General features: G+C 39.4%; 1 protein-coding gene across 2 annotated transcripts in view; it reads right to left on the reverse strand.

Moving 5' to 3' along the window:
- Nucleotides 1-1978: 1978 nt before the first annotated feature.
- ELL2 (elongation factor for RNA polymerase II 2) overlaps nucleotides 1979-27767 on the reverse strand; it is a 61901-nt gene continuing 36112 nt past the window's right edge. Inside the window, exons 5-12 of one of the 2 annotated variants that reach the window (XR_010602240.1) lie at nucleotides 27181-27440; nucleotides 22062-22186; nucleotides 21815-21908; nucleotides 18075-18645; nucleotides 14417-14483; nucleotides 7236-9970; nucleotides 5719-5763; nucleotides 1979-5563 (exon numbers count right to left, since the gene is read on the reverse strand). Coding sequence is in view for 1 of the 2 variants with exons in the window: in XM_005306883.4 (XP_005306940.1) it covers nucleotides 5447-5563; nucleotides 5719-5763; nucleotides 7236-7407; nucleotides 14417-14483; nucleotides 18075-18645; nucleotides 21815-21908; nucleotides 22062-22186; nucleotides 27181-27440 (1451 nt within the window). In the remaining variant the exon portion in view is untranslated. The remainder of the gene's footprint in view (nucleotides 5564-5718; nucleotides 5764-7235; nucleotides 9971-14416; nucleotides 14484-18074; nucleotides 18646-21814; nucleotides 21909-22061; nucleotides 22187-27180; nucleotides 27441-27767) is intronic. The other variant, XM_005306883.4, reaches the window with a different exon arrangement.

Below are 27767 nucleotides of genomic sequence, written 5' to 3' on the forward strand. Positions count from 1 at the left end.
GATTGCTGGACCCAGACTAGCAGGAGACTAGTCTGTAAAAGGAAGCTTACTGGAACTGGTGAAGTATTATTTGTATTAAGTTTCTTAGATATAGACTTACGTGTTCCATTTTATTTTACTTGGTAATTCACTTTGTTCTCTCTGTTACTGCTTGAAACCACTTAAATCCTACTTTCTGTATTTAATAAAATCACTTTTTACTTATTAATTAACCCAGAGTATGTGTTAATACCGGGGGGGGGGGGGCAAACAGCTGTGCATCTCTCTCTATCAGTGTTATAGAGGGCGAACAATTTATGAGTTTACCTTGTATAAGCTTTAAACAGGGTAAAATGGATTTATTTGGGTTTTGACCCCATTGGGAGTTGGGCATCTGAGTGTTAAAGACAAGAACACTTCTGTAAGCTGCTTTCAGATAAGTCTGCAGCTTTGGGTCAAGTAATTCAGACCCTGGGTCTGTGTTGGAGCAGATGGGCGTGTCTGGCTCAGCAAGACAGGGTGCTGGGGTCCCAAGCTGGCAGGGAAAGCAGGGGCAGTAGTAGTCTTGGCTCATCATTTGGCAGTTCCCAAGGGGGTTTCTGTGATCCAACCAGTCACAGCATTATCAGCATGAAAGCAGGTCCTCTGGAATGGTGGCCGACGCATGAAAGGGAATATGAATGTTTAGCATATCTGGCACGTAAATACCTTGCAATGCCAGCTACAAAAGTGCCATGTGAACACCTGTTCTCACTTTCAGGTGACATTGTAAATAAGAAGCAGGCAGCAGTATCTCTTGTAAATGTAAACAAACTTGTTTCTATTGGCTAAACATGAAATAGGACTGAGTGGACTTGTAGACTCTAAAGTTTTACATTGTTTTGCTTTTGAGTGCAGTTATGGGAAAGGTATAACAAGAGCCAATGGCAAGAAGGTGAAGCTAGACAAATTCAGACTGGAAAAAAGGTGTGCATTTTTTATGGTAAGAGTAAATAATCTTTGAAACAGTTTAACAAGGGTTGTGGTGGATTTTCTATCACTGACCATTTTAAAATCAACATTAGCTGTTTTTCTAAAAGATCTGCTCTAGGAATTATTTTGGGGAAGTTCTGTGGCCTGTGCTATACAGGTCAGACTAAAGACGATCAGAATGGTCCTTTCTGGCTCCGGAAGCTATGAAAAAGAATAGTTAAGTACCATCTAGTGTCATCTAGAAGGACTATTAAGCAGGGGGCGCCTCCTGTAGAGGCTCTACTGCTAATGTGAAAAGGAATACGGGCAATATTCAAATGAAAGACTTCATTCTTTTCATATCAAATGCTTTAATTGTGTGTTAAAAAAAGATTTTAGTGCTGACTGTTACCTTGGGAGTGAGAGACAGTTTAGTCTGTGGTTTTGTGTCAAGTTAACTGTTTAATGTCGTAACAATAAAACAAGGGTTTAACAATATTTTAATTTCTTTTTAGGCCTGGGCCAGCCCCCACTCCCTAATCCCTTTTCAACACAACAGCACTATCAAGCCCCACAGAAAGGCTCAGTTTCAAACACCACACCCCTGCTCCCCAATTTCTACCACCACCAGAAATGAAGGAAGAGAGGGAAAAGGGAGGGGGGAGATTTTAAGGTGGGAAAGAGTGGGGGAGGAGAGGAGAAATTCCCAAGGATGTAAAGAAGGAGAGGGGGATGAAGTGCCGAGTTGGAGGAATGGAAAATTCCTCTAAAGTAGAGAATGAGAGCAGGGGACTTGACAGCTGCATTTGTAGTACTTCCACAGCTAGAGTGTGCCTCCAATGCAGCCACTAATATAGTGAGCCATCAGAATACCATCTCCTGCATTGCCCTCTGAAGCATACCCATTAACCATAAGACACCATCAACGTTCCTGCCTGCCTGCCTATGTGATTACACCATAAAAGTGAGCAAATCATTCTGGCAATAGAACTGAGCATGTTTGATTGTTTCATTGTAAAGACGTAAATAATCAAAGAAAAAACAAGTGTCAGAATTGCAAAGTTTACATTTTATTGAACTTAAATGGTGTAGAACAGAGGGGCAACAATGGCTCAAGTGTTCATTAGTTAACAAAATGCCCCAGGGCATTTCACTTTATGACTCTTAACATAGTCTGTGTGGAATTATTGAAAAATAGTTGTTTTAAAACAACGCTTCAAAAAAGGCAGAAAGGGAGATTCCAGCCCTGTTTTTTTTCACATTACCACAGTGCTGTCTGACATTCCCTATCTTCCTTTAGTAATGTCAATGATATACTTCCCCAAAACTGAAAAGGCTACCAAACTGCTACCCATATCTCTTCCCATCAGGTACACATGAAGAAATTATTTAGTAACACTTATGAAAACAATTAGCTGTAAGGAGTCTTCCAAGTAGCAAAGGCAAACAGCAAGCCTAAATGGAATGAATGCACATTTACATTGCCAGAAAGAGACTGGCTGTGGTATTACTATTATTGCAAAGTAAAAGTTACAGTATCTGAACTGCTTAATCAATCCAATTTTTGTTTAAGGCCCATTAAGTAACGTGCCTCCAACACTTGTCTGCATATGCTTTACAATAGCATCTTAGTTAAATACTTTTAGGGGAAATTATTGTAAAACTTGCAAAATCAACTGGATACTTAGAAAAATTAACACCAAATTTAAAAAAATTTAAAGTAGCCAGCAAAGAGAGAAAACTTATTTCAACTGTTATGTTTTCAGAACAACCACTTAACCTCTACAATTTTAAAAATGCACTAACTCTCCTCCCCTCAATTCGTCCCATCAGACTAACAAACTTGTAACACTGAAAAACGATCCCCTTCGTGTATGAATTTTTTGCCAACAGTGGGCAGCTTTTTATTCCCTTTGACAGAAATTATCAAAATGGTGTTTCAAATGTTTCATCACAGTTTATTTAAATGCAAGACTCATTGGGTTCCCTAAAACCAGACACACTGGCTCCCCTTCACCGTTTCTCTAAAACCTACATAGGGTTTTAACAGACTTAACAGTAGCGTAACTCAAGCCAAGTTTTGCCACCATTTGCAAAAAGTTGAATCTGTTTGAGTGAGTGGGCAAATTTTGCAGGAAGGGCAATACTAATAGAGGCCTTACTTCAATAGGCTCTGACATTTGTTCAACAGGAATGTAGACTCCAGGGAAACAGCAGATATGTTGAATTTTGCCATACCTAGGCTATTGGGTATATTTTGCAAGGCTTGAGAAATGCTCACTGCAAAGAACAAAATTTAAATTAAGGGTTTTACAGTAGTTTGTCAGGTCTAATGATAAGCAATGCTGGACCTTTATGAAAGATTAACCTCCAGCTGCAATAGATACCTGTAAACCAGAAGATGTGTGCCAGCACAGGGGACTCCTTTTGCACAAAGAGACAATATGAATGCTTTAATTGCAGTAGGCTAATTTAGAAAGTGATGGTATTACAAACAAAGTAGGCACTGAGATAATTACTACACATACTATCACTGCTCTAGAGTAACAACAGTAGTAGTAGCAGCTTTGCCCTGCAGTTACATTTTAGATACAAGAACTTTTATTACCTAAAATAGCCCATTTTTAGAACCATACATTATTTGTTCAGCTTGAACAATACAGCCATTGTGATTTCATTTTTGCTGATGGACCAACATCTAAAGTTTTTATACCAAAGCTGAAGTCAAGTGACAAGGCATTGTGTTTACACATTACTTTCATAACATTTCTGGAATCTAATTCAGCCCTAAAAGACATTTATTTCAATGGGAGGCATGCAATTTCCTTTGCATCCTCTTACACTTTTAATAAACATTCAAGTAATTCAAAACTTAACATGGTGATTGTACCAATTACAATTAATCAGGTAAAAGCACCTGAAATCTCAACATATTGTGTTAGAGACTTCAACTATATACTAAAGTAGTGAAATCTGTACATATCTGTAGTGTAACTGTAACAAAGGTCTGATTAAGAGGGACTTGTCTTCCAAGCTATTGAATCTTTCTAGTTAATGAATCAGAAGAACTGACACTAAAGGTGAACTCCACTGTTCCAGTTATTTTACTGCATACTTTCTGGCAATTCTATAAAACATTTTCTGGTTTACAGTGATACACAACAATTGTTTTGATGCTGGAGATAAAGTTTATTAAAGATACTACCAAAATTTTGGCAAACATTCCAAAACCAGATTTGTAAACATAATGCTTCCCTTTTCAATTGGCAGCACTTTGAAAAGACAAATACAGTAAGACAAGTAAACAAAAATTAATTCAAAATGTTAATTTTTTTGACCAAATAATTTATGTTCCCACATGATAAAGTGATGGTTTAAATCAAATTAAACCAATAAACTGCATGAAATGAAAGTTTGTGCTGTTTGATGATCACAGTATTTTATAGTTAAATATATCTGTTCTGTGTTATATTCCTGGCACCCAGGAGAAAACTCTTTAAATATACATTTCATGTAGGCAATAGCTTCTTGGCATATCTCTCTTCAAAAAAATACTTTATAGCAGTATATAAATAGGTCACCTACATGTTTAATTTTATAATTTTGCCCCAAAACTATAGATCTGTTTAATTTTTGTAAAGTATCAATTTCCCCCAACATTAATAAAGCTGACAAACTGTTGAAATGGAAATGCTTTCATCTTCCACAATAGAAGTAGCAATTTTATAGGAAAAAACCTACAGCAACACTCGTCAGTTGTTTTAACCTGAGCGTTTGGCCTACTTAGAGTAGCAGCTTTTTTTCTCCCCCCATCATGCTCACACCCACACAACCTTGCACACATACAGTACAAGCACACGCTTTCAGACGCTGGTAGGCCACAGAATGCTTCCCGTTGTTTTAATAAAATGGGAAGCAGTGTAGCTAATAATTTAACTACACTAAGCACACACAAGCAAACACCTTAAGGCAACCATTGCAATGGGGGTTTAAGTTGCAGGGGTAAGTTACTGTTGTCGATAAAGAGGCTGTATATAGCTTTCATATATACAAACACCTCTTTTTAACCCTCCAAAACAATGTTTTCACTTTTTTAAAAAATTTTGTGCAAATTTTAAACCTTCTACCATTTAAGGCAAAGAGTTTGCATTAACAAGAAAGGTCAGAAAACAGGCTTATATTTATCCAAAAGCATTTCAACTTGCTACATTATTTATTTTTATTTATTTTTAAGTGTGCAGAACTTTAAAGTAGAGACACTGAGTCCCCAGTATCTACTGGTAAAATGATTTCCATGGACAAACATAAGTCTTAAAGAAAAGAAGGGACCAGAAAAAAAAGCAGCTTCAAATATGCAGAGAAGCAACCTCAACAACAAAAGTAGTAACTCAAGTCTGCTAATACTGAAACTTTTGTAATGCAAAAGTTTAATTTTTTTAGAATCTTAGAGCAACTCATTTGGAATTTTAAATAAATAAGCTTAAGTTTATTCACATCATCTGGTCCAAGCAGAGCTCTAGTGCCATGACTCTGCTTGTCGTTGGTCAAATTCACCTATTAGTCTTTTAATATGAGCCAGTTTGTTATGAAGATATTCACATCTGTACTTTTCCTCTTGATAGTTGGGACTAGACTGCAAAGAAAGAGAAACGAGTCAGGGTGCAGAAACATCTTTGCAATATTTTAATCTGAATGCCCGTCACTAAAAAGGGCATCCAGACCCTGCACGTAGAATGATTATGAAAGTGTTTAACATATCCATACTTCCCACCTCCCAGTTGTACACACCTGTTTGATCTTCCGATATTCCTGTAGGACTTCCTCATGAACTACCTGCAAGTAAGAAAATTGAAATAAAGACCACCTGAAGACCATTTCACTGTTGTAAAGTGCAATTGAATATTAAAAAGGGCTAGAAGAGTGGGATGAAGATTTTCAGTTTTACCACACAGACACTTAAGCCTTGTCTACACAAACATTTAGTTCATGGCAAGCTGGAGTATGAATCTACCCCGCACTAACCTGCCGTGGATTAACTGCCCGTGTAGGTCCTGCTGATGTCCATTAACAGTTCATTAATGCACTTTTAGTCCACATGGATAGTTAGTCTGCAGCAAATAGATTCACATCCCAGCTTGTCAAGAAATAAATGTTTGCAAAGACAAACCTTTATTCTCTGGTCACCCTCCTGCTGTGGAGAAGAGCAAGTTTGCAGACAAAGCTGCGATAAGGCCATGGAGGGGAAGTGGCTATGTTGAAGATCCTCTTGTATAGCCACTTTCTCAATGCCCCCTGAAAATATTGTGCAGCCACGTGCTACTTAACGTAAGGCCTTGCTTACTTCTAAGGGGAGGGATCTTCTCCCACCCTCCCAAAACCTGGAAAATCTGTAAGAAAAGTTGCGGAGTTAATATTGCCTGAGACAGTATTAACCTTCCTGAAAGAACAGCGGGCAACAGAGGTCAGAGAAACTGAGGCCAGTAACCAATAGCAGCATAGGTTATTGGTCCTATGGGGCTGCTATGGTTGGAGTAAAGATTATAGAGGAACAAATTCCTCTGCACAACAGGACTATATCTACAGTTTAGGAATACAGTTTCCTGGCCCATCTGCTGCCCATAACATGCCCCGTTGGGGACGCAGGTTATGGGGAAAAAAATTAAGAGTTGCTGTTCCAGAGACTATTCATTAATTTATTTATTTCCTCCCACTCATATATTCTAATCCTGCACAAGAGTGTGAGCTACAAACAGCACTAAACTTCTCATCTTGCAGAAACCTACACTGCCACATACTACACTATCCTAGAAGAATATACTTCAGGTCAACAGTTTGTTAGATGATCTGGCACCCTGCAATTTGTTTCAGTGATTAGCCTAGACCTTGGGAGACCTGGGTTCATTTCTCTGCTCTGCAACATACTTCCTATGAAATGGGGCGAGTCAGAGCCTTCCCATGCCTTAGCTCCTCATTTGTAAAATGAGGATAATAGTACCTCCCTACCTTGCAGGGGTGCTAAGGGGATAAATACATTAGATGGTGGGGCTCTCAGATAATTTGGTGATGGGATCCAAGTAAGTACCTGAGACAAAAGTGCTTCTGCCAAATTAAGTGTTTTCCTCTACCAAATTATACATTCATCTAAGGATTTTCTGTGAAGTCTGATTTTTATCTTATATATTAGTTTTTAGAAAGTTTGGAGTATTTGGCTATAAGCTTAAACATTTGGGGAGAGGAAGAAGAGAGATGTAAAAACAAAGTAAAAGGTAAAACTAGCTAACAAAATGCCTTCTATTCCTCTTTACCTGATACTCCTTAGATCCTGGAGAAAGGAGCTTACGTTGAGCATCAAGTTTCATAAATCTTCTAGTGACATTTTCCATCCTGGCATGTAAGCTTCTGTATTCATCATACTCTGCATTGAAGTCATCCTTGTAACTCTGGCGTTGCTCATATGAAACAATAGCTATATATTTTCTAATGGAAAGAGCAAAGTTACACTTATCTTCCATGAAATGCCCTTGGTATAAAACTGTTACAGTTCATTGCAAGTACTGACTAATTTAAAATATTTGTCTATCACAACAGGACAGAAGTACATTAAACTGTACACTTTGTTTGAAATGGTTTTTAGAGTCAGTGTATTACAAATGGTCTTTAACAGAACCTACAATATTTCAGTGGCAAATTTCAGTCTATACATGTATAAGTATTTTGCTCTATATGGTATTTATTCAGAAGTCATTAAACTATCTACAACTGTAGGTGCATACGCAGAATAGTTAACATGCATTCAAATTAAACAGAACCAATACCTCTGTTTAAATAAGAGTGGAGCTGCTAGCAACTCATTTCCTATGATGGCCCCTTAATTTCAGAATTTGTTTCCTGTATTGACCTGCTAGAGTAAAGTGCATTTAGCTTCTGGGAACGCTGTTTAAGCAGACCATTTTTTTGCTGGCATTTGGGAGGGTTTGAATCGATATAAGAATTTTTTTCAAGATTTAGCAGATGTGTCGCTCTTGAATAGGAAGTTAAATTAATATTTTATCCTAATGATTGTGCTGTATTAAGTAAGGGTCAAACTCATCTAAAGAATCTGCAGTACATTATAGGCAACATAAAACAAGCTGTGATGAGGTCTGCAGCTGAAAGGGACTATCACAACCTTCCCAGGGACAAAAAATGCTTCTGGCCACTGATGCTACCAGATCCTCAAAAGCAGCTGAGGACCTAGCAAGGACAAGTTGCCAACCTGTGTGTGTGATTAAAAGTAGGCAAACAATCAAAAGAGTAGATATAATCTGTCTTTTTTCCAGGATTCCCAAATACACTGTTACCTTTGGTCATGTCTGACTTTAGCCTCATCCAAACCTTTATTCTGACCAGACACTCGGAAAGCCCATCAACTACTATGTCTGTGTTGCCAGAGGCACTACAATCCCAAGTGCCCTACATACATTGAGCAGAAGGGTACAACAGCAGCATTTAGGGCAGATGAGACACTGCCCAGTAGTACACTCTCTGGATGCTCTCAGATAAAGTAATGGAGCAGGAGCACCTCCATCTATTCCGTTCATGATCCATAGGTATGTTTATCTTGTGATCAATGACATTAGAGACAGCGGTCAGATTTTTAAGTAGTCTGTTCTACACCCAGGCTCTAAAAAGAACAAGCAGGCTGACAGGGATCAAGGAAGTTTGACTCCAAAGTATCAGAAGAACTGCTCTGCCACCAGCTTATCTCACTCATTCCTCTTTTTAAGCAATTTATCTGCAAGTTTCTCCTGAAGGGGATTGACAGATTTGTCTCTGGTAGATATCAAAAGGCTAGGAGAACATGAATCACACAACTGGTCATAGCCCAAAAACTCCAGACTATGAGCACTGTTCAAGACCGAATCAGAAAAGATGCATATTTGTTTTCTCAACCACTACAGATGCAATCTGGTCCAAATTAAGAGCGATGTAGGGAGTAGTTTTCAAATGCAACTAACAATGTTGTTCTAAAAGCTGCTGCTTAATGTTCTTATAGAAGATGACCAATAGACATAGTTTGTACCCTTCAACTTTTCAGGAAATGCTGATGAAATGGTAATTTTGAATAAGATGAGAATAGCATCTTTCTACATTAAAATTCATATTGTAGGCAATACACAAAATCAAGACCAACTGTAATCCAACAAAGAATAAGGCAAGAGTTTTGAACTTTGTCTATACTTTTGCCTATCTACATCAGCTGGTATTCCACATAAAACATCCTCCACAGACTACTTTTTCTTTAAATTGAATAGGCTTGCTCTGTTTAGTAATACACCTCAATCCATGTTTATTCATCTCCTTTTGTAACGTATTTTTGTACAATCCTAGGTTGTTTTGCTAGAAGCAGTATGTTATACTACACATAGCTGGAGTTAGTATAGTCTATTTAAAGATAAACATTTATTGTTAGGTTCTATTGAATTTAATTGGCACAATAGATTGATCCACTGCAACTATGGTGATTTACAAGCAGGTATTTCATATGGGTAAATAAGATAGAAGCAAATTCTTATTTTGCAGTAATCACTGAATCGAGTGCTCAAGCAAAGTACTACCATTATTGTACAGCAGAAGGAGCCCACATGAAGAGGAGAATACACTAGAGTGGAATATAGACCTGTTTTATTTTATTGCTCCTAGATCTATGCAAAAGCAAAATGAAGTCACGTGGGTCTTATCAACTCTGATCAGTGTAGGAGTGTCATTAAGCTGGACAATATTTCTATGCTAACTCCATGCATGTGTTCTCATTGCTTTAATGTAATAATTACAGCTGGTCAGAAAAATGCCAACCACACAGCTTTTTAATAGAATTTGCCAATTTGTCAAAATCAAATTGCTTTGTGTAGATCATTCAATTTTGGAAACCAGGCTGGTTTCTGATGACACTGCCTGGTTTCCTGCCAGCTTGCAGCTCTGGTTCCTTGACCGCAGGGCTTCCAGGGTCTGCCAAGTGGACTGCTCCATCCCCTTTTGCAGGAAATTTCCAATTTACATTCTGAATCAGAACAGAAACAAATATGAAAAAAAAAGCAAAATTCCTACATGAAGTGGAATATCTCTTTCCAGCTGTAACAATGTTATTTGCACCCAACATGTCAAGTTGTAAGTTAGCTTTATCATCACCACGCTTGGGTGGTGGCTTTGTGGCTTCACCCTAGCCCCATACATGCATCTATTGGTATGATGGTACTTGTCTTGCTCTGCCATATTAGCTCTGAAGGAGGGGCAGGATTATCAATTGGTCCAGGGGGCAAGGAATTGAGAGAGAAAAGAGTTTGAAAGCTGGGCCAAATTTATTTTCATTCTTTAAGTTGAGGAATGAGTTGAAGAAAATCCATGTTGGCTTTTTTGTATTTTTTGGTATAAAAGAAAAAACTTCACAGAATAGCAAAAGAGTGCTTTGTTAGTAGCACAACTGGAACTGGGCAAGATATTATTTGATTTTTACATTTTGAAGAAAAATGTAAAGCCACCAATAAAACAGTAAAAAACAGCTACTGAGCAAATGCAGAAGCTATATGTAGGATTTTTAGAACTGTTTCAAGGAATTCTGGTAAATATTGGTTTTTAAATGTTCTAGGAATACGTATGTAGCCAACAGATTGGCTCTGCTACAATAGTTGTTTCAGTCTGAGACAAGTTCTTAAATACTCGAAAATGTTCAACATTCAGCTGTGCCAAGACAAGAGTTACACAGCTAAATCTTACATTTTTGGCATATAGAAAAATTTCACAATCTCCTATGGAATGAGTTAAGGAGCTAAAATTAAGATTTATTAGCAGTTTTTCACACCTATTTATTCATTTTAATAGGCTCACCACTCTAGTTTCTAGGTGCCATATGCAAGTGGAAAAATGTGTTTGCTGATACATTTTTACTTCTCACTATGTAGTCATAACCAAGGCTCTGTGTACTCTTCAGAAAGGTCAACCTTAATTTTAAATCAAGGTCCCCTGATTTTTGCAGCTCTCCGGTGAGCAGTTTTATGGTAAAATGGATATTTTCTGCAGCAGTTTCAAATTCAGCCTGTGGTCAGGATGCATCAAAGCTTTAGTAGCTTAACACAGTTTCTGAGTGGATGACATCTGTGACATAGCATTACAATAGTCTCTGAAGAGTCTTTTTATGTATTTATTTTTAAACCCAAGGCAAGTTTGGAAACTATAAACTATGCACTAGGTCACAAATCTCCCCCTTTAGAAATACATCGAGTACTGTGTTTCACTAAATAAGTGCTGACTTCCAACTATTTGCCTATTAAAGAAAGGTAGTGCTGCTTTAGTTTAGTTTAGAAAAAACAACGAGGGCTTCAGGCTCCTACAGGGCTAAAACTGTACATCACAGAAACAGAGAAGTGTTCCTATGATTTAACTGAAATTGGTGTTCTTTTCATGTCAGATAAGCCCAGAATGTTCATACAGGGAGCAGGGAATGTAAAGTTGTAGTTCGATATATGGAGCACATATTTCATGATCATTGCTAATGTGCGTTTTGTATAGATATTTTGTACACACGTTAGCCAAAGCTATATTATTTAACCGAAATGCAGCAAGGTTACAGTTTTTCTATATAACTGTATACACACACTATATATAATGTTATAGTGACAAAGACCATTAAAGAGACAAACGGTTGACAAGTTCAACTTTAGCATACTGTACAAAGGAACTTTTACGTTGGTGAAAGTATTCAAACATTCACTGAAATCCCTCAGTTACGTTTTAGTTTCTTACATATTTGTAGCAATACAAAAACTATATTTAAGCCATGATTTGTTTTGTCACAGCCCACCTTCTCCTGTTACTTAATCTTGCAAGGACGTCAGTCCTGCATTTATTACATCACAACCTGTTGTGGAAATTGTTTAGTCCTAAACTGTGTTATGACTTCACTGTAATATCAGAATACGAACACGGGTGGTGAGAAAGAAGACATCTTGCTCAGAACAAATCTCTGATATATTGAAAGCAGGGCAGAAAACCCCAAACTCCACTTACAGAGTGACAAATTGTTCTTTATCACAGAAAAAACATGAAATACTAGGCCTCAGATTAGGAGGAAACTCAGCAGGAAGCAGTATGCTAAGGTGTATGGCATGACTGGCCAGTTCCTTGCTTGGCCCAAACACCAGACAAACTTGAGCCACTCTACAACACAAGGCCCCCAGCTACGTGAAAGACAATACAACTCCCAAGGTGCACGTTAGCCTAGTGGAGCAGCGGTCCTCAAGCGCCTGCCATTGTTCTTTCAACATTTTCATCTATGCTGAGCGAGGAGGAACATTTTGTCTTGTGGAAATCTTTAGGAATAAATGGAATCAGTTTAGATGTCACAAAGTGAGGCTTCGCCATAATTTCATTGCAGGTAGGTTAAAAAGTTAGTAGACCATTTTATACGTATTACAATTAAACTGTTAAAGGCAAGGGCTAACAGCTGGGTACAAGTAAAGTAAATGTTATAGGGGAAAAAGTTTAAGTAAAAAAATGTTTTCATCTTTTCTATCAGTGCTTCATCAGTAGGGCCCTACCAAATTCATGGTCCATTTTGGTCAATTTCACGGTCATAGGATTTTAAAAGTCATATATTTCATGATTTCAGACACTGAAATCTGAAATATCACGGTATAGTAATTGTAGGGGTCCTGACCCCAAAAGGAGGTGTGTGTGTGTGTGCGCGCGCAAGGTTATTGTAGGGGAGGGGGTTGTGGTACTGCTACCCTTACTGGCAGCTGGAGAGCGGCTGCCAACAGCAGCGCAGAAGTAAGGGTGGAATGGTATGGTATTGCCACTCTTACTTCTGTGTTGCTGCCTGCAGTGCTGGGCCTTAGGTCAGCAGCCGCCACTCTCTGGCTGTCCAGCTCTGAAGGCAGCAGTGCTGAAGTAAGGGTGGCAGGTATAGTATTGCCATCCTTATTTTTGTGCTGCTGTTGGTGGGATGCGGTCTTCAAAGCTGGGCACCAAGCCAACAGCCGCCGCTCTCCGGCCACCCAACTCTGACAGCAGCGCTGAAGTAAGGGTGGCAATACCACAACCCCCATCTAAAATAACCTTGTGATCCTCCTGTAACTCCCTTTTGGGCCAGGACCCCCAATTTGAGAAACACTGGTCTCTCCCCCCCACGTGAAATCTGTATAGTATAGGGTAAAAGGACACAAGAGACCAGATTTCACAGGGGGAGACAGGATTTCAGAGTCCGTGACATGTTTTTCATGGTCGTGAATTTGCTAGTGAATTTCCTATTAATCAGTCATCTGTTTAGGGCTCCGTCCTGCAAATACTTGTGCACATGAGTAACTTTACTCATTGAAAGTTGCCTCACTGACTTCAATGATACTGCCCACGGGAAAAGGGTTACCCATGTGCATGAGCATTCATAGGACTGAGCTCTTTGGCTTTACGCAGGGTGGACTAGTTTAAATCATGAATTAAATTAGCAGGCAGGAAACATTGATTTAAATGTAGTTGATAAAACAATGATACTTGACAGTCATTTTGCTGTGAGAATAATTATATATCACAAATAGTAAATGAAATAATGAATTCACACTACTAAAGTTATTGTAATAGATCATAATTAAGGATCTGATTCTGTCACGGATTCCGTGACTTCAAAGGACCTCCAGGACATCTTTGGCTTCAGCCAGGGCTGGGTCAACATTGCAGGAAGAGTGTTGGGGCTGCAGGAGCGGCCAGCAGTCAGCCTCCAGTAGACTCCGACTGTTAATCCCCTGCCCACCCCCTTCCCCAGGATATTTTTAGTAAAAGTCAAGCACAGGGCATGGGCTTCCATGATATTTTGTTTATTGCCTGCGACCTGTCCGTGACTTTTACGAAAAATACCTGTGACAAAATAACCTTAATCACAGTAAGCATAGGACTTAATAGATTGTAAATTTCAAATATAATTTAAGGCAGATTTTTTAAAAATATATTTAAATTTTAAAAAATTATTAATTCAGTTTTTAATCCACCCTGGCTGTAAACTCTTTGATGCAGAGAATCATTTAACTATATACGTTCCATAAAAAGTATTTAATATAATAGTAAAAAAAATATTCAAAACCAAAGATTTCAATCCCTGCTGTCCAATCTAACCATTAAGCTGGGAGCAAGTCTACCACCCACTTTATTGCTTTATTTTAATACCCTGTCTGCTCAAGAACTTTATTTTTTTCTGAAGTGCTTTAAAAAGTGTTCCTAGATATTTAATGGCTCTTGCTCAAGAACTAAATGCACAAGCTCAGAGAAGGTTCAATAAGCACACCTGTGCTCAAATAGTGTGGCACTACTTTTAGAACCAGCAGCATTGACAGGGCCCTTTAAAAAGTTACATTTTGGTAACTCCATTTTCTAATTATGCAAGACCTTTCACAGTTGATTTTTGAACTGCCTGTTAGTGCACTGCATGGATTATGTCAATCTTAGGCATAATTTTACTTACACAAAGTAGTCTGGTAGTTCACTTGTTGATGAAGGATCTGTAGAGTCAGTGCAAGTCTCTTTAACACCTATATGGAAATAAAAAGTTGACATATAACAAGATTCTAATATACCAAATGTGAGCCAAATCTGAAGTGTCTGTCTATTTTTGTCTCACCATGTAATCATGAGTAAAACGCACAACTGAATATTTACAATAGGGGCCATATGACCAACTCTACAATAGGCAATACCAGGAGTTTAAAGCACACTAGCTACTGTAGAATCTGTACAACAAAATAATGCAATCTTAACCCAAGGTCAACCTTGTATTATCAAGATAAATTGTGGCATCTGCACAACAATTAAATCTGAGGTGGCAGATGTGGCCACACAATAGGAGCTAGAAGTTTTACATCAATATGCAACTCTCACAGGACCAAACTAAAGGACAATAGGATGGAAAGCCAAAGTGCTTTTCTCGGTGCAAGTTTCCCTACCCAACCCTCCCCCAACTATGGGTAAGCCAAGTTTATAATTTAATTTTAACACTTTCTATACAAAAGAAGTCCTTATAGCATTTTATGCAAATCTAATTAGCATTCAGGCTTTAATTTTGAACAGAAGAAGATTTCCTCATTAATATGGTGACATTGGTTTTTACAAGTAAAAAAAGCAAGACAATATGTTGCTCTTCAGGAAGGTGTTATGAAAGTAATGTAATCCCCAAATAATCCATCTGTTTGCAAGCAATAAAAATGGGACTATTTCCTCTACTTTAGGAAGAGCCTGTGTTTTAAATTCTTCTCATATTCCTAACAGAATGTTAGGAACCATTAGGAAAGGGATAGATAAGACAACAGTAAATATCATAATGCCACTATATAGAACCATAGTAGACCCACCCCATGCATTCTGCATGCAGTTCTGCTCGCCCCATGTAAAAAATGATATATTAGAATTGGAAAAGGCACAGGGAAGGGCAACAAAAATTAGGGGGATGGAACAGCTTCCATACGAGGAGAGATTAAAAAGATGTGGACTGTTCAGCTTAGAAAAGAAAATTAAAAGATAAGAGAGGTCTATAAAAGCATGAATGGTGTGGAGAGAGTGAATAAGGAAGTGTTATTTACCCCTTCACATAAGGCAAGAACCAGGGGTCACCAGATGAAATTAACAGGCAGCAGGTTTAACACAAACAAAAGCAAGTTCCGTATATACTCGTTCATAAGCCGAATAATTTTGGTAAAAAAAAAAAAAAAAAGACACAAAGAGCGGGGGTCAGCTTATAAATGGGTCTACACCAAAATTTGATGATTTTAAACTCTATGGAATCATTGAATTGAATATCTAATATAGGGATCAAAAACCTTTGGCACGCGGTCCGCCAGGGTCCGGGCCGGTTTGTTTACCAGCCGTGTCCGCAGGTTCGGCTGATTGTGGCTCCCACTGGCCGCGGTTCACCGCTCCAGACCAACGGGGGTGGTGGGAAGCAGCGCGGGTCGAGGGATGTGCTGGCTACCACTTCCTGCCACCCCCATTGGCCTGGAGCAGCGAACCGCAGCTAGTGGAAGCCGTGACCGACCGAACTTGCGGACGCAGCAGGTAAACAAACCGGCCCGGCCCGCCAAGATGCTTACCCTGGCGGGCTGTGTGCCAAAGGTTGCCGATCTCTGATCTAATACATTGTAGTTTTGTTTACCTGGAGCGTCTGCAGGCATGGAGCCCCTCAACTCCCTGTAGCTACGGTTCGCCGTTCCCAGCCAATATAAATATCAATTTAAGACACAATATAGAATTTTACTAGACATTTAGAATTCTGTAACTGACCGACAGTATCCTGAATGCTATCATATACTGGTGTACGGAGCACAAAGATTTTCAGTCTACAAGAGCAGGGATGCCCTCAAAGAGAGTCCAATCTATACAATCAGCTCTGTTTCCAGAGATGAAACAACAGTTTTAGACTAGGTGAGGGCTGAATCTGATTTCTGATTTAACAAAACCTATTTAAAATGTGCAATGCAAGATTAAAGGAATTGCTCTTACTCACACTTGATATTTGTTTATTAAATGTCAATATTAAAAAACTTTGTAGCTCCAACTGATATCTTATGGATTTTGAATTAACAACTACATTCCACAACCCCTCTCCCCCCCCCCTTTTTTTTTTAAGCATTAGGAAAGCAAATGTATTAGGTAAGCTTTTATTTGGTTTTGCAAGCAGGATTTTAAGATTTTTATATCTTCTCCACTACTGCTTAAAGTAGTTGTAAGAATAATTTCTGGAGCAGGAAAGAGGAAGGAGAGAATTTTCCAAATTGAGACTTTAGTACCATCTGAGTAAACTGCAAGCTTTTTTGTAAAGAGAAAACTGATAGTCTCTTCCCAACTCTCAGAGATCTGGAATACTCTGGAATGAAGATTCACAATGCTAGATTTTTTATTTTTTTTTTAAAAACACAAAATTACAATTGCTACTGTACGATAATTAAAAATAAATTGCAGTTAAGTGTATGTTATGCAACATTATCTCTTGCCTTTAGTGTATACCAGGGGTCAGCAACGTTTGGCACGCGGCTCGCCAGGGTAAGCACCCTGGCGGGCCGGGCCAATTTATTTACCGGCTGATGCGGCAGGTTCGGCCGATCGCGGCCCCCACTGGCCACAGTTCGCCGTCCCGGGCCAATGGGGGTGGCTGGAAGCCGCGGCCAGCACATCCCTCACCCGCGCCGCTTCTCGCCGCCCCCATTGGCCCGGGATGGCGAACCGCGGCCAGTGGGGGCTGCGATCGGCCGAACCTGCCGCATCAACAGGTAAATAAACTGGCCCGGCCTGCCAGGGTGCTTACCCTGGCGAGCCATGTGCCAAACGTTGCCGACCCCTGGTGTATACTTTTACTTGTTAATTTGCAAAATTCATTAATTTTCTGTGGGTTGGTCTCCCAGCCACTGTGAAATGAATCACACCGTACAATGTTCTCAATAACAATGTTTACTGTATGGACAGTCAAATTTCAGTTAGTTTGCTTTTTCTTTAGAAGTCATTTCACAGCCATGAAGCCACAGTCAGTTCTCTGAAGAATGCGGTAAACATCAACAGTACTGATGCCCATTGATAAATTGATTTGACCCAACACAGTTAATAATTGAACTGCCCTGCACTCAAAGTGGTATATGAACACCTTGTAGTTTGTAAAACAAAACCAAAGTAGTATTCTTTTTCGTTCTGTCCTTTTGATTATCCAACAATCCCTTCCAACAATGAATTGTTTATAATTTTTTAAAAATATGAATTATTCCTGTTATTCAAAAGCTGAAGTCAATCTGACCAAAAATAAAATTGAAGAACATTTTGTCTGGAGTGCCAATATAGCTGTACTTGTGTACATGTGTCATTCCTCCTCTTTGTTTTTATATAGCCTTAAACCTTGGTAAGGTAATAATTTGCACTTTGGTTCAGGTGAAAATTGCTATATGTAAAGGCAGGTAACTATCATTATTCCCATTTTACAGCTATGGAAGGAGGCAGCAGAGAGAGGTTAAGTAACTTGTTCAAAGTTTAGTAAGTCAGTAACAGATAGGAGTGGAACTGAGGTCTTATTTCTGGTCCATTGTTTTACCCACCAGATCAGTCTCACTTATCCATAAAGTAATTTAAAAAAGCAGCACTTTAAATACCTTCACTTGAATCCAAACTGGAATTTTTCAGCTTGACAATTTCTTCTTTCTTAAGGTCTTTCTCCTTTTCTTCAATACTCTCCATGTTATGTTTTTTGATTTGGTCCTTCTCCTTATGTTTTTTTGACTTCTTTTTGGATTTTTTGTGCAACACTGAATGTATCTCATCTGTTGACTTTGGACACGCTAACTCAACTGCAGTGGGTGCTGGCATTTCCAAAGGAGTCCTAGAGGTATATTTTTCTTGCTGGTCCTCAAAGATGCTGTTGCCATTCTGACTAAAACTATCAACAGGCAGGTCTTGAGTCCCCCGGCCTTCAGGAGTGCTAGGGGAATTGGAGTTAGAGTTTACAGGCTGAAGAGGATTTGAAACAGGAAGGCGAGTTGAAGGAAGCGTTGGAGGAGCTGGGGTGGCAGCGACTGCAGGGGGAAGTGGTGGTGCAGCAGCAGCTCTCTCGTTGGAAGCAGTCAAGTGACCATTTAATGTTGGTTGAACTCTATTGGTAAGGTGAGATATTCTTGGTTTTTTATTCATTAAAGGATCAATAAAATCTGAATCCAACAGCCGTTTCTGCAATAAAAAAAGACCATTAGTTTCCATTTAGTCCAATTCTAAGGTATGTCTAAAATAAAATGATTAAAAACTAGTCTCTTATGCTTGCTAGTTTATTTTAGATAAGATGAAGATCATGACGGCTACATGTGCTTTGTTTCATGCTTAAAAAATAAATCTAGATAGCTTTAAAAAAAATTGTCATCCTGAGAAGCTCCCCTTCAGATCTGACCAAGACTTTGGAACCACATAAGACATTGTCTGGGGAAGTATCACAGTCCATGCTGGAACATGGCAGGTTAGTCAATACTCTAGATATTTGTGCAGTGCAGATACATTCAGTTAGTAAACAGTTGCTGCCTCCATATAGTCTGTTTTATTCAAGCAGTTCCAACCAACGTGGAACAGTGTGCTTATCAGAAATCCTAAACCTCAAAAAGTGGCAAGGAAAAATCTAGTTTCTACTATAGGGAGCCTGGGTTCTAAATTATCCTCAGAGAATACTGGAGTTCTTTTGAAATACTAATCTGACTCATGTCAGTTTGCTTAACAATCATATATTGCTTATGTTTCAGTACAAAGCAGTGCCTCTGACCAGAAGTGCCAGGCACAGCTCTGTACCACACAGCTGAATTACTTCCAGATTCAATGTGTGTGTTGGAGCAGATGAGAAGACAGAACCACACAATTTATACTATTTCACTGTTACCATGAGAAACAGTAGCCAAAGTTGGCAAGAAACAGGTATGTATTTTTATTTCCCCGTCCCGAATATGTTAATGGCCTCAGTAGTTTCACCCATCCTGAAACAGCAAATGAAAGCACCACCCAATCATTTTTAGAATGCTCTTCTACTGCCTTTCTCATAGTGCTATTTTATATTTTTGCTGCAATCACTGATACTTTATTTTAAATAGTGGTTTTCATCTGCAAGTCTCCCAGTGCTTTATTAAAGTGGATATTATCTCAGTTTTATAGATGAACAAGAGAAGCACAGAGAAAAAAGTGATTTATCCAAGGTCTCTGACACCTGCAGTCAGGCTGAATCTAGAACCCAGATCTTCTAACTCTGTTCCATCCTTTAACTAGTGGACTACACTTAATCATAACTGATCTCTCAATAACACCCACAGCAAAAATAAATTCAAGTATATTTTGCAGAAACAGAGTATTGCTACCCTAAAACACCTTAGTTCTGTCCTGTCCAGGCTAGATACTGCATTTAAACTAAGGGTTAAAAGGCTGCAGCATAAAAATGCCTGCATGCCAGAAATATCAAAACAATATGACAGTACAGAAGGACCAAACACCCACAGCATGCAATGGGGTACGAGAGTTAAATAATACAAATACCTTGCCTTCATTTGAAATACCAAGACACACCAATATAAACTGTTTGGCAATATATGAGGTATATTTTTTGTCTAAGTATTTAACAACCAGAAAGTGACTGACACCTAAAAAGTTAAGCCTCTGAGGACAAGTTCAACCCTGAGTAAGGACACAGCTTTTGCCAGCATGCTATTAATAGTTCCATTTTGTATGGTCACTTACGAGTTCCATAGCAATAGGCACAGTTTGAGAATCTATGTTTGCAAAACATTTTATGAGCCATCTATGTAGAAGTCTGGTTTACTACAACGCTATCTGCTCTCCAAATACAGTAACTCCTCACTTAAAGTTGTCCCGGTTAATGTTGTTACGTTGCTGATCAATTAGAGAACATGCTCGTTTAAAGTTGTGCAATGCTCCCTTATAATGTTGTTTGGCAACTGCCTGCTTTGTCCACTGCTTGCAGAAAGAGCAGCCTGTTGGAGCTAGGTGGAGCCAGGGCCGGCTCTAGGATTTTTGCTGCCCCAAGCAAAAACAATTTTGGCCACCCCCTCCACCGTTTTTTTCTTACCCCACTCCCGGCCCCACCTCAGCTCTGCCCCTTCCCCAAATCCCCAGCCCTGCCTCCTCCCCCCAGGCTCTCAAGCCTAGGAGGGAGGGAGGGGGAGAAGCAGCGCGTGCGCCGCAGCCACTCGGGGTCTCCCCCTCCCTCCCTCCCAGGCTCTCAAACTTGGGAGGGAGGGTGAGCAGCGGCGCGCGAATCAGCTGTTTCACGCACCGTGGCCGCTCGGGATCTCCCCCTCCCCCTCCCTCCCAGGTTTGAGAGCCTGGGAGGGAGGGCGAGCAATGGCGTGCGAATCAGCTGTTTTGCGTGGCGCACGAGCGGCAGCAGCAGAGGTGAGCTAGGGGGGCCGGGGAACATTTTTAGGGGTGGCATGGCCGCCGCCAGAATGCCGTCCCTAGAAATGCGCCGCCCCAAGCACCAGATTGTTTTGCTGGTGCCTAGAGCTGGCCCTGGGTGGGGGCTTGGAACCAGGGTGGACCGGCAGCTCCCCTAAGTTCCCTGTGCAACAGCCGGCAGTTCAGCTTAAAGAAGCAATGCACATCTCTCTCTCTCTCTCTCACACACACACACACACACACACACAGGGTGTGTGTCTCCGTCTGTCTGCCATGCTGTCTCCCCTCCCTCCATTTGTGCTGCCTTGTAGAGTGTGAGGCAGCATCAACAACAATGTGTTAACCCTTGAGGGCTCAGCCGAGTGCTAGTTCATCATTTAGTGGTAAGGCATTCCCTGGGAAATATCCCACCCTCTTCCATTCTCTGACTCCATCGCCTCAACCAAGCTTCACAATCATCATTGCTGTGTACAGTATTAAATTGTTTAAAACTTGAGAGAGAGCGCAAGAGAGAGAGTTTTTGTCTGGTGAAAATAACTTCCCTGGAACCTAACCCCCCCTATTTACATTAATTCTTATGGGGAAATTGGATTCGCTTAACATCGTTTTGCTTAAAGTTGCATTTTTCAGGAACATAACTACAACGTTAAGTGAGGAGTTACTGTACAGGGTTATTAAGTTTAGAGGTTCTTAGGAACTACATGACAAGAATTTTTTTCAAAAACCCACACATCAGTTCCACAGTCTTCCATGGTGCAACTATTTTTTTTTAAGTTATATTCTATGCCACCGTCCAATTATATAGAAATAGTTGCTTCACCTTCTTCATACATTAGAAGGGGTATTGGTTCCTTCTCATTACATTATTAAAGCTTTCACACCAATATAAAACTCGTATGTATTAAGTCTGACTGCATCATATTGCAATGTAAAGAAAAAATCACAAATTAAATACCTGGGAAGGAGAAGCAGATGCAGCATCTTTAGAAGAACTTAGAGGAGATTCCAAATGACTGGTGCTGGTGGCATTCTGAGATGAATTTAGTTTTCTGTAAAGATCACCCATATTCCAGGTTACAAGGAAAAAAATCAAGAAAAAGATGTTCTAATAGATCTTACGTTATTTGGGAAGAAAGAAGCCTGTTACTTCTCAAACAATGTATTCTTTTATTGCTACCTTTAAAGAAAAAGATTGAACTTACCTAGAAAGTACTAACTCCAGTGACTGTTTGTCTATCTCATTGTATCCAGGCCAATCTTTTTGGATCTCTTTAAATACATAATCCTTCAGAGTGTAAGAGTTGTCCTTGGGATTCAGGTTGGCTACCTACAAACATATATTTAAAAATACAAATATTAAAGCTATCTACAAGTTATAATACTAGATTAGATTGGACAGTTTAAATACAGGTTGAAAATATAACTATGAAAAATGTATTCTGTATTTACTAGCCTTCACCTTTAAAGGCAATAAAGGACAGATCTTTCATATAGTGAACATTTTTGTATGCCAAAATTTTCAATCTTGGGTGTGTGAATTTAGGTACTTATAAAAGAATGGCCTGATTTTTCAAAAGATCTGAAGGTCAATGTGCATTAGTCAGGCTTATTCATATTTACGTGACTAAATACAAATGCAGAATTCTAACTTTAGGCATTCAAGTGCATTATAATTCCAGTGTTTATTATATATATATTATAACATTATAATTCCAGCATTTATTTTTCCTGTATTTCTAATGGAATAGCAGCCAACACAGTTCTGCTGACATCAATGATGCTAGATCACAAAAAAAAGAAAATTGGCACAGCACTAAGAATAGTGGTAACTCATGCTGCAGTGCCAGTAATAGCAGTTTTACCTAGCCAAATGATTATGACAAAAATAGGTAGCCATTCTTGTTTCCCAGAGACTGGGTCATGGAGTTTAGTACATGCACACTTCCTAGAAACCACATGAAGTTGTAGCATTCCACTGGAGATTGTCAAAATAGTACAACACTTGACCCGGCACTAAATTTTCCCTTTAATGAAAAAGGGACAAAAACTGTTGTAAGTTTAATGAGTTGATTTTTTTTTTTAAGTATACCTAAAAAAGTTTTGGTTTAATGAAGATGTAAAACAATTTCAGCCATGTACATCAATACATTTTAGTCATGCAATAAGGGTACAAGTAAAATTTTGCACAAATGTAACTGAAAAAGGATGTACATGCCCTGTTCCACACCTAAATCTATGATAAGCTCCAAGCGTACATGCAAAACAGATATCCATGAATGCCAGGAAAAAATGTTGTACTCATAATTCCATACTAGTTAATGCCTTGTTGTTTATTAGCATATACATCCTATTAGTGCTCTGCTTTAAGACAGCTTCTGATAGGTCCCCCTTCCTTTCCTTATGTATTTGAAAAAAGTCATGTTGGTAAAAGTCCGTGCTCACTGATGCCTGCCACATCAAAGCATTAATTTGGCAACTTTTCCCCTTCAAATCCCATTTCAGATCTTCAAACTGTACTATCTGTAACAGACCTCTGAAGTTGAGAAACCGGCCCTTTGCCTGTTACTCCTAGTCAAGATATTAAAGAGCCTTGTACACTGAAAAGCATATGGACACAATCATTGTGATTTATGCAGATTTGCCTTCCCCCCAAAAAATTTGGACTAAGTCTCAAAGAAAGAGGGTATCTGAATGTGTGCTAGTGGATCGAGTACATTTATTAGATATCAAGTATCAGAGGGGTAGCCGTGTTAGTCTGAATCTGTAAAAGCAACAGAGGGTCCTGTGGCACCTTTGAGACTAACAGAAGTACTGGGAGCATAAGATTTCGTGGGTAAGAACCTCACTTCTTCAGACGCAAGTCATCTGAAGAAGTGAGGTTCTTACCCATGAAAGCTTATGCTCCCAGTACTTCTGTTAGTCTCAAAGGTGCCACAGGACCCTCTGTTGCATTTATTAGGTATGTTTTGTATTATTACAGGTCTCATTTTTAAAGTGTTTTATGTATTCTGTCATAGCTGGTTGTGATATTGTATTTCAAAAAACAAATACTAGGACTTGTATATGCCTATATTTTGCCTGTAAAGCCTTTTAGTGATCCACCATATTGTCTGAAACAAATAAAAGTTACCCAAATCAAAGACAGTAGACCCATTTGTTAGGAACAGCAAGGTAACAGTAGTACTTTCAATAAAGAATGCTTTCTTACATGTGCAAACAGTAACTACATTTAGGCTCTCAGTTTCAGCCCCTAACTAAAAGTGAATATATTTCGTACTCAAGACCATTTATGGCAGGGGTGGGCAAACTTTTTGGCCCGAGGGCCACATCAGGGAATAGAAATTGTATGGCGGGCCATGAATGCTCACAAAATTGGGGTTGGGGTGTGGGAGGGGGAGCGAGCGAGCCCTGGGGATGAGGAGTTTGGGGTGTGGGAAGGTGCTCTGAGCAGGAACCAAGGGTTTCGGAGCGGGATCAGGGCTGGGGCAGAGGTGCAAGTTCTGGCTGGGGGTGCAGGCTCTGGGGATGATAGATTTGGGGTGAAGGAGGGTGCTCCGGGCTGGGATCGAGGGGTTTGGAGAGCAAGAGGGGGATCAGGGCTGGGGTAGGGACGTGGGGAGAGGATCAGGGCTGGGGCAGGCTCCGAGTGGCACTTAGCTAAAGTGGCTCCCGGAAGCGGTGGCATGTCCCTTCTCTGGCTCCTATGTGGAGGCACAGCCAGGTGGCTCTGTATGCTGCCCCGTCTGCAGGCACTGCCCCTGCAGCTCCCATTGGAACGTGTAGAAGCTGGAGCAGAGCCATGCCGCAGCTTCCGGGAGCCGCGGGGTGTGGCCCCCAACCCTGCGCCCTAGCCAGAGCAGGGCTGAGCCATGGGCCATAGTTTGCCCACCCCTGATTTATGGTATAACACTTTCTAATAAAAGGTCTATTAGAACTCTGCTGATGAAATGATAGCGAACTGAACTAAAAATAAAAACTTTGTAGTGTAGAAATAAGATGAGTTAGCATTATACTGAACCAGCAACTATCCTTGCTGGCTTCTGAAGGCCAAGTAGTAATTCAAGCACTTTGCATGGCACACTTTTCTGAGAGGTGCATGCGCTGGGGAGGTAGCAGGCATTGAAACAGATATTCCATACCGCTATCATGGAGGCGGATGGATTGGAGAAAAATCATTGAACCCTTCTCCCCCTTCCCCCACTGTGCACTTACACAGGCCTGGCCTTTAGAATTTTATATTAGCACCAGTAGGTTATACAAGGGAACTGCAGTGTCATAGTAAAAATAGGGTGACCAGATGAGGGAAAGAATATTGGGACACATGGGGGGGGGGAAGGAAGAGGGGCCGAGTCCAGCCGGCTGAGCAAAATAAATAAATAAATAAATAAATAAAAAGTGCTGCCGGCAGATATCGGGACAAAATGCGTCCCAACCGATCTTCGAAAATATCCCGAAATATCGAGATGTCTGGTCACCCTAAGTAAAAAAGATACAAGTACAGATTATGACTAAACTATGCAATTAACTGACACCTGACCTCGGACATTTTAACAAAAGCACTATTCAAACTTTCAATTTATTGTTCTGGCAGATGTACAAAGTTTGTTAGTGATCCCTTTCTTTGATCCAGGTTAAAAAGGTGTCAGTGTTTCATCTAGGTCCAATTCCTTTGCTACGCAGCTACACCATGGCTGAAGTTTCAGAATCTGTCACCCTAATCTTTTAGAACTATTACAGTAAGCTACAGAAAATGACAATTGCTAACACACTTTAACAGTTGCATAAAAATACTTCATACACTTAAAATTTACATAAATTTAATCTTACTGTCTGAAAAACTGATTTAAGCATATTTATTATTGCTCAATTCACAAATGGACACAAGACACTTATTCCTGGTTTAAAAGTCAATGACTTAACCATTATGGAGATAGAAGTTACAGTAAATATGTATGAAAAGAATTCTGTAAGTGGTGGCTTAAGCCATACCAATTTTTTTTTTTTTTTTTTAAGAGATGAATAAAATGAAGTGAGACTAAATTTACAGCCTCCTGGTAGCCAATATGGGGATAGGCAAAGCAGAGTGTTAAAAAGGTATCCTAGCAAGCATTTTTTTTCACAACTGTTTATAATGGAACATGAAATGAGAACTCAACTCTGAGTCCAGGAGTCCAAGAGCATGCCTAAAATTACAGATCGCAAACTTAAGGATAATTTTGGCGAAGGATAAAAATCCACTACCCTCTCCAAAAGAATTATAACTCCACTACAAAAAAAAGTTACATTCATGGAGAGAACAAAAGATGAATATAATATGTTGGGGAAGAGTCAACATGGCTTTTGTAAAGAGAAAGCATGCCTCTCCAATCTATTAGAATTCTTGGAGGGTGTCAACCAATATCTGGACACGGATTACCCAGCAGATATAGTGTATCTGGACTTTCAGAAAGCCTTTGTCAAGGTCCCACACCAAAGGCTCTTTAGCAAAGTAAGCAGCCATGGGATAAGAGGATCAGTAACTGGTTGAAAGATAGGAACCAAAAGAATAGATGGTCAGTTTTCACAGTGGAGAGAGATAAATAGCAGGTCCCCCCATATTTTCTTTTGCAAAGAGATATGAAGTTCCTTCTAAAATATCATTCATCTTCTTAGGGAAGAACCAACTATTTAAATAAATTTTCTGTGACAGAACACCAATATTTTCGTTTATTGTAACATTTAAATAAGAGTTACAAAATATTTAACTAGCTATCCTGGAACTGAAATAGAACTCAATGTGGTTAGGCACCAACTTATAGTCCACTACACTTGTTTAAATGAGAAAAAAATCTGCATAATTGTTACCCCCAAAACAGCTTTCCTCTTTATAAAAAGGGCTAGTAAACTTGTCAATGGAAACATAAGTAGTTCCTTAATGAATTAGTCTGAACAGTTAAGAGAAACTATGTTCACAAATTAAGCAGCTTGGAGTTACAAGAGTAAGCCTCCTGGGGAAAAAAACAGCAGTAGGAACAAGATAGCTAAAAATATACCCAGCAATTGTTCCCTAACACTCATGAAGAGCTTTAGAAGTCTTCAATAGTACAAACTTCCCCTATAACTCATTAAACTTCCAGTTTGTTTTGTTTTAAGTACTTACAAAACAGGGCAGCTTTTCAAGAAGTCTGTCAAACAGCCAGTATCAATGAATGTGTCCGTCATTCACCAAAGTGAACCCTCGCTTTTCTAGGTGAAATATGGCAGTAATGTCCTGAACTATATTAAACAACCAGGAGAAGGAGCAGAAAGAGCAGGAAAGACATCCTGTCCAGATGTTCTCACCTGCTGAAGGATAGCTGCAAGGGAGTTCTTGTCTTTTTGATTAACGCCATCTCTCTGCAAGCGAGCAAGTAGCTCTGGTTTCTTGTAGGTCTTCAGTGCCAGTAAGTGAATCACCCTGTCTCTATATGGTCGCTGAGAAACACTGTTGTTTACGTGGGTCTTTCGTATTGTATTTGCAGGATTGATGGGTGTTGACCTTTTCCTCTCAGGCACTGCATCTGGAATACTTTGTGGTGCTTTCCGAATCTGTACTCTTTTACCTAAGTCCAGAATTTAAAAAGGGGGGGGGGAAATTAATAGTTTTTGTATGATTTATTAACATCTGATTTTTCCCAAAGTTTAACTCAGAGAGTTATATGTACAAGTACTGTTTAGTCCAAAGAGGGTATCATAAAAATGCATCATTTCAAGAACTCAAAAAGTTTGATATGAAATTACCCAAATGTAAATGATATTGCTAGGAGGGCAAGATATGTTGCTCTGTTTATACAGATACATGCCTTCAATATTTTAAGTAATTTACAGGCTGAGAAAAGTTAAACATCAAATTAATGGGATATTTTAATGTTTTAAATGAGGACAAAACT

The sequence above is a fragment of the Chrysemys picta genome, chromosome 6 (genome assembly GCF_011386835.1).
Source record: "Chrysemys picta bellii isolate R12L10 chromosome 6, ASM1138683v2, whole genome shotgun sequence".
Taxonomy (NCBI): Eukaryota; Metazoa; Chordata; order Testudines; family Emydidae; genus Chrysemys; species Chrysemys picta.